Below are 9839 nucleotides of genomic sequence, written 5' to 3'. Positions count from 1 at the left end.
ATGTCTGGCTCGAGGTCAGTTATTATACCGTCGTGGTTGTCAAGGACATTGAGGTCTTTCTTGTATAGTTCTTCTGTGTATTCTTGCCATCTTTTCCTAATCTCTTCTGCTTCTGTTAGGTCCCTACCGTTTTTGTCCTTTATCATGGCCAGCTTTGCATGGAACGCTCCCTTGATTTCTCCAATTTTCTTGAAGAGATCTCTAGTCCTTCCCATTCTATTGTTTTCCTCTATTACTTTGCACTGTTCATTCAGGAAGGCCTCCTTATCTCTCCTTGCTGTTCTCTGGAAATCTGCGTTCAGTTGGGTAAATCTTTCCTTTTCGCCTTTGCCTTTCGCTTTCCTTCTTTCCTCTGCTATTTGTAAAGCCTCATCAGAAAGCCATTTTGCTTTCTTGCATTTCTTTTTCTTTGGTATGGTGGTGATTGCTGCCTCCTGTACAATGTCACGAACCTCCGTCCATAGTTCTTCAGGCACTCTATCTATCAAATCCAGACCCTTGAATCTATTCTTCACCTCTACTGTATATTCATCAGGGATGTGATCTAGGTCAAACCTGAATGGCCTCATGGTTTTCCCGATTTTCTTCAGTTTAAGTCTGAATTTTGCAATGAGTAGCTCATGATCTGAACCACAGTCAGCTCCAGGTCTTGTTTTTACTGACTGGATAGAGCTTCTCCATCTTTGACTGCAAATTATATAGTCAATCTGATTTCGGTGTTGCCCATCTGGTGATGTCCATGTGTAGAGTCGTCTCTTAGGTTGTTGGAAAAGGGTGTTCGCTATGACCAGTGTGTTCTCTTGACAAAACTCTGTTAACCTTTGCCCTGCTTCATTTTGCTTTCCAAGGCCAAACTTGTCTGTTATTCCGGTTACCTTTTGACTTCCTACTTTAGCATTCCAGTCCCCTATGATGATGAGGACATCATTTTTTGGTGTTAGTTCTATGAGGTGTTGTAGGTCTTCATAGAACCGGTCTACTTCAGCCTCTTCTGCATCAGTGGTTGGGGCATAGACTTGGATTACTGTGATGTTGAATGGTTTGCCTTGGAATCGGACAGAAATCATTCTGTCATTTTTGAGATTGTATCCCAGTACTGACTTTTGCACTCTCTTGTTGACTATAAAGGCCACACCATTTTTTCTACGAGATTCCTGGCCACAGTGGTAGATATAATGGTCTTCTCAGTTAAATTTGCCCATTCCGGTCCACTTTAGTTCACTGATTCCTAAGATATCAATGTTCAGTCTTGCCATCTCATTTTTGACCACGTCAAGCTTTACTTTTGCATTAAACTTTGACTTCATCCCCTTCTAACAGAGGGTTTGGGTTCCCTATATTACTCCTCCCTAAATATTCCTGATGAGATTTCTATGTTGTGGGGAGCAGCAAGAAAGATGTTCTCTTTAAGGAAAAGCTGTTGAAGGAAAGCTGGACTAAAGTCGATTCTTCGAGATAAAGGGTGGTTTAAAAACCAGCTTGCTGCCTTAAGCACTGTGGGTCCAGATTTAAGTAAGTCTCTGATCATGGAGACCTGAGATACCGAAAAAGGAAGAACCCCCCCCCCAAATTGCTGGTTTCTGATCAGCCTAAACTGAACATAACCAAGGAGCTTTTTGCGGTTATTGTTTTTTATTATTGTTTTTAAATCAATTATCTAACTTTTCACTATTTTGTGTGACCTAAGTTGTAACCCATCCGTTTGCGGTGAGGGCGGGCTAGAAATAGAATTCAATAAATAAATAAACCCCCAGCCTCCAGGTGGGGCCTGTGCATTCCCCAGAACTGCAGCTCACCTCCAGCCTACAGAGATCACTTCCCCTGGAGAAAAGGGATGCTTTGGAGGCTGGACTGTACCCACTGAGGGTCCCTGGCCTCCCCAGGCTCCAGCTCTCAAATCTCTAGGTGTTTCCCAGCCTGGATCTGGGAGCCTTAAGAAGAAGAAGAAGAGGAGGAGGAGATTGGGTTTGTACCCCGCCCTTCACTTGGAGTCTCAGAGCGGCTTACAAACTCCTCTCCCTTCCCCTCCCCACAACAGACACCCTGTGAGGTGGGTGGGGCTGAGAGAACTCTGACACAAACTGCTCTTTTTCAAGGACAGCTGTGCCAGAGCTTGTGACTGACGCAAGGTCACATCAGCAGGTGCAAGTGGAGGAGTGGGGAGTCAAACCCGGTTCTCCCAGATTAGAGTCCGCGCACTTAACCACTACACCAAACTGGCTCTCATCCCCCGCCAGTGGCCTGGGGGGGACCCGGCAACCCTAGAAGGACGTCATAAGACAGCATTTAAAAATAAGAACAAGGAAGCCAGAGAAGAGGGACACCTCCCCACGCGGACGGTCGTTTCGCAACGTTAAACGGCTCGCTTCCCCACCCACGGGACGTGATCGCGTGACGCGCCGCCTTGGCCCCGCCCCTATGACAGGACGGGCAACCAACCAAAACCTTAACCTGTTTTGTCCCTGCTGGTGTTCCGTAGTGCGGAAGGCTTTGCGGGAAAGCTCCGCGGGTCAAAAACCGCTCTCCCATCAGGTGACAGGCGGTCGGCTGCCAGATGCCCGCCGGCCGTCAGTAGGGCAGGGAGGAAGATGGACGAGGGAGAGGACGCGGCGGCCGCTCTTGCCGCGGAGGAGCCTCCGCCGCCGTCCCAGCTGAGCGGAGACAGCGGCAACGTCTCGCAGAGTCACAGCAGCACCTCCGGCCTCGGCGACGAGGAAGCGGCGGCAGAAGGAGAACTGCTGCCGGCGGCGACGGCCGACTACGCCGCCTACTTGCTGCAGCCGCTGGACGGAGCCTCCTCGGCTGGGCAGGTGGGGACGGGGGTGGGGGCGACTGGTTCGCGCGCGGGAGGCTGGGCGGGGTCAGGGCAGGCAGGCGTGGCAGCTCCAAGGACACTTTCTCGGGAGTAAGCCCCAGTGAACAAAACGGGGACGGCTTTCTCCTGGACCTACAGACCTCCCGAGAGGGTCCTGCTTTGAATGCTCCCTCCTGTCAAAGGCCCCATGCAAATAGTCAGCGGGGAGAAAAGTCCTGTTGCAGTGCTGCCTTTCTGGATGGTTATTTTAAAACGCTGCGCCTTTCTACCCAAATGGGGTTCCCAAGGTGACCATCATACAACAGCATTAAAAATAATATAGGAAATGATGCAGTAAAAATATAAGCATGTGACACCAAAAACAGTTTTTAGGGGGTATGCCAAACCAAACAAAGTCTTCACTCCCTGGGGAAAGACAAATGATGGTCTTTGCAGGCAAGTATTAATACTTGCAAGGAGACTGTAATACTCCAAAATGTGATTCTGTGAGAAGACGCAAGGAGAGCTTTTCATAGTCAAACTGGTTGAGCATTTTTATACTGGGGCTTGCAAGACAGGAGATCCAGATAGAATTTAACTGGTTCAAAAGGCTGCCTTAGCAAGCAACACCAATTGTGAACATTTAAAAGAAAGACTTTTATCCTAATTCATAGCTTTGTGTGTCACCCTGAATCATATACACTGGTTAGATGAAGATGGTTTTGCAGATGGTTGGCTCTTTCAGGGCCAAACTACAGATCACCTTTTCTAAGGAGTCAGTTCCAAGTTCCCCAGACTCTACTCATGTTCCCTGCAGTCACACAGTGGGGAACATCCTTTTAATGGTCCACAGGCATTTGGATTAGGACCATCACATGGGGGGAAGGGCTTCTGCTTGCCCTCCCAGGGCCATTTTCCCAAGACAGAATAGCCCCAAGGGAGAGTTCCTAGCCTCAGTTTGGAAATACATGCAGAGAATACTGCCAGGGAATCCAGACCCAACCTATTAGAAAACACAATAAATAGCTTGGCCTTAGTCTAACCAGCTTCACAGGGTGGTGATGGTGAAGAAGATAAAATGGAACAGAGAATTGTGTAATCTGCTTTTGGTCCTTGTTGGGGAGAAACACAGGATATAAATACCTAAATAAATGCATTTTATCCGGTTTGTCTGTTTTCCCTTCAACTAAGCTATCTGAAACTGTTCAGAGACAAGGGAGGAAAGTTGTTCTTCTCTGTTGATGTAATCCTCTGCTTTTCATAATCTGAAGTTAGTCTTGTCCCGGTTTTGCTTGCCGTTGTTATTTAAACACATCCACCATTTTTGACATTTTATTCTGTTCAGATCAGAACCTTAGACAAGAGTCTGGAAGACTTGCTGACCAGGGTAGATGAGTTTGTGGGGATGCTAGATATGGTAAGTATTCCATTGTGTGGAAAGGCATTGTGTAATGAAGCATTTTCCTTTAACAATGCAGTCGGTTCAGATGATTGTTGAGGGTCTCCCATTAAAATCAAAATGCCTTTGTTTATGCCTTAAAACAGAGGTGAAGAGTTTAAAAAGTAGCTGCTAGGTACCCAATAAATACTTCTCCAGCCTCCTTATAAATTATTTAAATTGAGGATTCCCCCCTCAATGTGAAGTAAATCAGAGTTGTGATCATTGCTTTAATAATGTACGGGTCCTTCAAACATTTCACAGTTTCCCTGGAAAGTCAAAATCTATAAGGCAGTCCTTAGAAAAAGGATATGTAGCTGCCCATTAAAAGAATAAAAGGGACTGGCTTTCACTTCTGGACTTTAGACTGCCTTATTCAAATCTGTGATAGCTGTGCTTCACTTATAGATTAGATTCTATTGTTGGAGGAATCCCATCTGCTTGCTGGCGTGTACAAACATGCTGTGAGTTAGTTGTAAAACCAACATACTGGTATATGCTTACTCAGTTTGACATTGTAGACAAACTTTAATTAATTTTCTAGAATGTACCAAAGTTGAGCCAACTTGGTCACTGATGGATCTGGCAAGTTTTATTTTTTTTAACCTCCCACCAGATTCGAAGTGACTCCTCTCAAATAGTAAATGAAAGTGTGCCACATATTCATGCAAAGGCTATGGAAATGAGGCAGCTGTATAGAAAGATAGACAAACTGGAGGTATGTATTTCTAATGTTAATTTCTTTTTACATGAATTCCCAGTAGCAATATTTTCACATAGTTGGGGCTGGAATGCATATAACCTTACCTTTTGTAAGAACCCTGATCTAGTTACCTTTTGTAGGCCCTTGAGCTCCAAAATGTGCACAGAGCCACCTTCCTGCAAGAGCAGTCCATGTTTGTTGTATATTTGGATGCATGTTTGTTCTGCCTCTGCCTTGGCCTATCTCCTACATGCAAATAGATATGCACATGGCTCTCTGAATTAGACAAATGGCACCTTACTGTCCTTATTCTAAGGCTGTGTACAAACCAAATGTTAATATATGCAGTGCAAACATTACAGTACAGTACAAACAGTCCAGTGTGATTAGTGAAAACAGTCCCTATATACAGTGCATGATATAATGAAGTATAATTGGCTGATATAAACAGTGTCATTTTTTCTGCTGTAAATGTCTGCTTAGATGTTGCATCATACATGAAGATTTTTTTACTCTTGTCTTTTATACAGTCAACAACTGTACAAGGCCATTCTCCAACAGGAGAAACAATTCTGAAGAAGGTATCAAAATGGTGTCTTAATTACCCAGACCATCAGTTGTTACACTTTACCAATTTTTATGCTTTACTGTATCATGCACTGAATTGCTATACCTTAATGGTCACTATATCATTCACTGTATATAGGGACTGTTTTCACTAATTGCATTGTATTGTTTACACAGCATATATTGACATTTGGTTTGTACAGTTAAGTGTAGCTGCCTTTCCCCCCCTTTTGTATGGCCTCTGGTACTCAGTACTTCTTGTAGTTTCCTACAGCTGTCTCTCCTCTCTTTTTCACTTATTCTAAGGCTGCTACTCATTTTCTTATTGTTGATTACTGTGGCTTTTGTGTGAGGAAGAAAAAATATGCCTTTGTCTAATAGATCTTGGCACTGAGTAAGTGCACAGGAATGGCTTGCTAGGTCAATTCCAGTGTTCAGAATCATGAATCACTCCTGAAATATTTCAGATGAGTTCAGAAGTTCTAAACATAAGAAATCTTGGGGCTCTTTTTTCCCTTTTGCTTTCTCACCTACTGTACTACCATCACTTTTTGCAAATGTGTAATAGAAGGGTAGAAAACCCACCTTGAGTTTGAGAAAAGTAGGTTTAAGATGCCTTAAATAAATAAACCTTGAGACATAAAATGGAAAATTTGTTAACCACTGGGGGCCACTGGGTATTCAGTGTTTGAACTAAATGAAGTTGTTATAAATATGAAAAATCTAGGTGCATTGCCACAGTACAGTGCAGACTTAAAATGCATTGAGTTTTATGGATTTAAATTCAAGGCTAGATTGAATCACAAGCTTGCACATCTCTTCTGTCCTTCATGCGGCATTTGGAGACTAAAGATGCTAACTTTTTAATGAACTCCCATTAGTCTTGACATCCAAATTCTTCACTGATGTTAGGTTCTTTCCACGTAGCTGGAATTCTTAATCAGTTAAACTGTGGTTAAGAATCCTGGTTACTGGGAAAGAAACTAACCTTAGTTGATTATTAAGTGCCCATATTTGGATGTCATAACTAATTGGAGTTGGTAGAGGATTTCTGTCTTTGATCTAGCCAGATTCTTGCCCATCACTATCAAACTGAGACTTATTTAGGATGTCTGAATTGAGCCTAAACTGGATTGTGTCCATTGTATTTAATGTAAATGCACACTTAAGTGCCAGTACTCTTTTCAAAAACAATTAATATGTACTTGCTCTGTAAACACCACATAGAAATTCTGACTAGAAAAAGTTTTCAGGGCTCTTCTGTGCTTAGACATGTTCATTCCTAATCTGTTTGGTTTAATTTTTTCAACCAGGCCTTCGTAAAAATGGTTGGAAATAATGTGGCTGGAATGGAGGAACACATCACAAAGGCAGAAGCGGACCTTGGAACTTTCCCCAGTACTTTCAAAAAACTTTTACATACAATCAATGTGCCATCCTTTCTTAATGTAAGTCTTCTTCATCAAGTATATAAAACACATTGTTTATTAGAAAGAACTTGTGTAGGAAAGCAACCAAATCTGAAGCTTTTGTAAGCTGAGCAGTCAGTCTTGTGGAACCAGTTAAATGTCATCAGTTCCATGCAAATCCTGAGTTAATTATTGCAAGTGTGGAAAGTGAAATCTCTCCGTATGTGTTGATATGCCTGGATGGGCCTAGTAATACACAAATGGAGAACTGTGTACTTATATTAAAAAAGAGATGAGTCTGAAACATGCCAACACGATATGGCCTCCTTCCTTGGATTCTGACGGCTCGGGGGTAGCTCCTTTCCTTTGTACTCATGGGGAGGAAAATTTATGTTGGATACTATCGTTTAGTTAGTCTGAACTCTCTGCAGAACATAACTACTGTTTCCATTTTTATTAGAGAGAACAAAACCTTAACTGTGAATTGGTAAAAAAGAGATCATCTTCTCAGAAAGGACAGACCTAGTCTATGGGGCTTCTTAATAAACTGAATAGGAACTAAAATGCTTCTTAGACTGAACTTTCCTGTGTAATCTTGTATCACGTAAAAATGTAGACTGAACAATTTTCATAACTGTAGGTGAGTACAGGAAGTCATGTAGACTGCTTTCATTAACACATACAAATCCTGCATTGCCCAAGTTTCCGCCTTTGAACATGCTTGCCTAGCATTTTGCCCCTTTCCACAGCAGAAAGTCACAGTACCTTGCAGCCTCAGAGAGCACAAAGGAAGATTGAAAAGATTGCTGCTTCCTTGAGAAATGCAGGGCTTCAGTTCCATTCTTATCAATTCATTTTCATGTCCCATCTAGATACCTTGTGCTTCAAGAGTGAAGTTTTATATCCCTGATTGTACACTGATAAATACTGAAATAGTCCTGCCTCTGATATTTTATGCCATCCTCCACCTGTCTGGGTTTCTCTTGTGTAACAAATAGGTATTCTCAAGCTTTGGAAAGAATGAAGGCACCTAAGTTTTAAAAGACTGTTTCCTTTTAGAGTTGGTGAAAAAAAATATAGGTGTTAAAATACTTTCACACAACAGAACAAGTTAGCAAGTGTACATTTTAACATATGGATTTCTAATTACAGAAACCATCATCCTTAAGGCCGAAGCAAAGCCTTTATGAACCTCCTGACCTCTTCAAGACTGAAGACTACTTTCCCTCCATGAGTGAAACATAATATGTGATTTAACAGACAGTAATGCTCTAAAAATAGTGTTATCAGTGGGCAGACCGCATGGTGGTCTTTTAGGGTGCATGTCTTTGAAAACTATGGCCTGCTCACATTCTGTGTGCCACAGACATATTTCGGCTTTGTTTTGTATAAAATACATGGGTTTTCCATTGTTACCCAAAGTATAACCTATATACTCTTGATGAGCAAGTTATAAGCCACTTCTGAGGAAAGACGGAGTTAAGCACATCTGTACACAGGCCCACCCCAGTAACCTGCTGGGAAAACTAACTCTTGCTTCCCCTGTGTATGTAATGCTAGGGCAAGGAAGGAAACACTGAGATATTGTTTTCCTTGAATAACCTACTGCTGCCAAACACCTACCCCTTGTATCTTTCCAAGGGGGGAAAAGTGGATCCTTGCAAGGAAGGGAGAGCTCATCTGTGGCTGTAAGTCGGCGGGCAGACAAGTGTAAGCAACAGGTTTTTATACCCTGTCCTCCCTCGAAGCCTGAAGGCAGGGGGTTGGATCAGCCTATGAACAACAAATTTTTGAACAAAATGTATACTTTTTGTTTAACTTGGGAATTAGGAGTCTTGAAATGTACAGATCCATCTGCAGTTAGAGAGAAATAATTTTACTAGAAAGAACAAAGATAAGATCAAATGCACATTTTCTATCTTGTTTTGGATTTTGCTGCTGCTATTATGAATTCACATACGACAGGATTTTTTTAAAATAAAATGTTCTGTGGTTATTTAAGTGCAATAGGACCAAAACTATGCATTAATGTCCTTAATGAATAGGTCTGGAATCTGTTCAGCATCTTGAGAAATACACTGTATTTGAACAGGGAGGAGTGAAAGTATCTTTCAATTGCTGCAAAAGAAAACAGCTATATGCACTAACTGCTGTGACATTTTAGGGGCTACTGGTCTCAGGTCCCCTTTGGTGAAAACTTTTGTAAAATGACCAAAGCTCTTGTAATGGAAAATTTAATTAAAACTTTACGTACATCAGATTCCTTGTATTTATGATGCCTTTATTTCAAACCTTAAAACTATAAAGTACTTGTTTCAAAGAAAGCTGCCGACATTGGGAAGTGGGAGGAAATAATTTTCTTCAGTATTTGGCACTGTTGACTTTGCTTTCTGGTCTGCTGTGTTGTATGTTTCACTCATTTTTCTCACTTTTTTAATGTTTGTCACAATAGTTCTATTGCCTTTTCTCTCAGGTTCCATGAGTTCCTGTTCTTTTAAGTTATTTTTCTTGTTTATGTGCTCACTTTGTTTACAGCACAAGCTGATAATTTACAATCATATTGTTATATGCTCATCCTTCTTTTCTTGTTCCTACTGCTGTAACTGATCTTTTGGTTAAGTATTGTTAATCCTTGTAATCATGGAATAGTTTTCATCATTTTGCTTTTTCTTACCTCTAGTCATGCCCTTTTCAGTTCTTCAATATAGCTTTCTTTAACAATCCACTGACCCAGCAGTCTTGGACAGAACCAGTCTTACAAATACCATGCTCAATTTCCATCCCCATGTAGAAGCCACAGCTGCCAAAGATTTAGCCATAAGCAAAGTAATACCAGGATTTGTATCAGTGAGCATAAAAGGCAGAGAAACAAGGGAAACCTTGGAGTCTATCACCAGTTGTATTCACAGATCTCATAATGGGGCAGTC

General features: G+C 41.8%; 1 protein-coding gene across 2 annotated transcripts; it reads left to right on the top strand.

The window, feature by feature from the left end:
* The first annotated feature begins 2476 nt into the window (after positions 1-2476).
* On the top strand, positions 2477-9164 carry BLOC1S4 (biogenesis of lysosomal organelles complex 1 subunit 4). 2 transcript variants are annotated; one of them, XM_015412478.1, is made up of 5 exons: positions 2477-2810; positions 4140-4211; positions 4849-4950; positions 6816-6950; positions 8064-9164. In XM_015412478.1, exons 1-5 carry the CDS (start codon positions 2589-2591, stop codon positions 8154-8156), a joined length of 624 nt encoding a protein of 207 aa, XP_015267964.1. In that variant the 5' UTR covers positions 2477-2588; the 3' UTR covers positions 8157-9164. The 2 variants fall into 2 exon arrangements, with proteins under 2 accessions (XP_015267964.1, XP_015267965.1); XM_015412479.1 differs by lacking the exon at positions 4849-4950.
* The last annotated feature ends 675 nt before the right edge of the window (positions 9165-9839 follow it).

The sequence above is a fragment of the Gekko japonicus genome, unplaced genomic scaffold (genome assembly GCF_001447785.1).
Source record: "Gekko japonicus isolate JY-2015 unplaced genomic scaffold, Gekko_japonicus_V1.1 scaffold54, whole genome shotgun sequence".
NCBI classification, from domain to species: domain Eukaryota; kingdom Metazoa; phylum Chordata; class Lepidosauria; order Squamata; family Gekkonidae; genus Gekko; species Gekko japonicus.
Note: the sequence above shows the minus strand (reverse complement) of the source record. Positions and strands in the feature narration are given on the sequence as shown.

Coding starts and splice junctions, on each gene's coding strand:
- BLOC1S4 (XM_015412478.1), top strand. CDS start 2,589: ATGGACGAGGGAGAGGACGCGGCGGCCGCTCTTGCCGCGGAGGAGCCT. Junction 2,811..4,139: donor GAGCCTCCTCGGCTGGGCAG/GTGGGGACGGGG, acceptor TATTCTGTTCAG/ATCAGAACCTTAGACAAGAG. Junction 4,951..6,815: donor GAAAGATAGACAAACTGGAG/GTATGTATTTCT, acceptor TTTTTCAACCAG/GCCTTCGTAAAAATGGTTGG.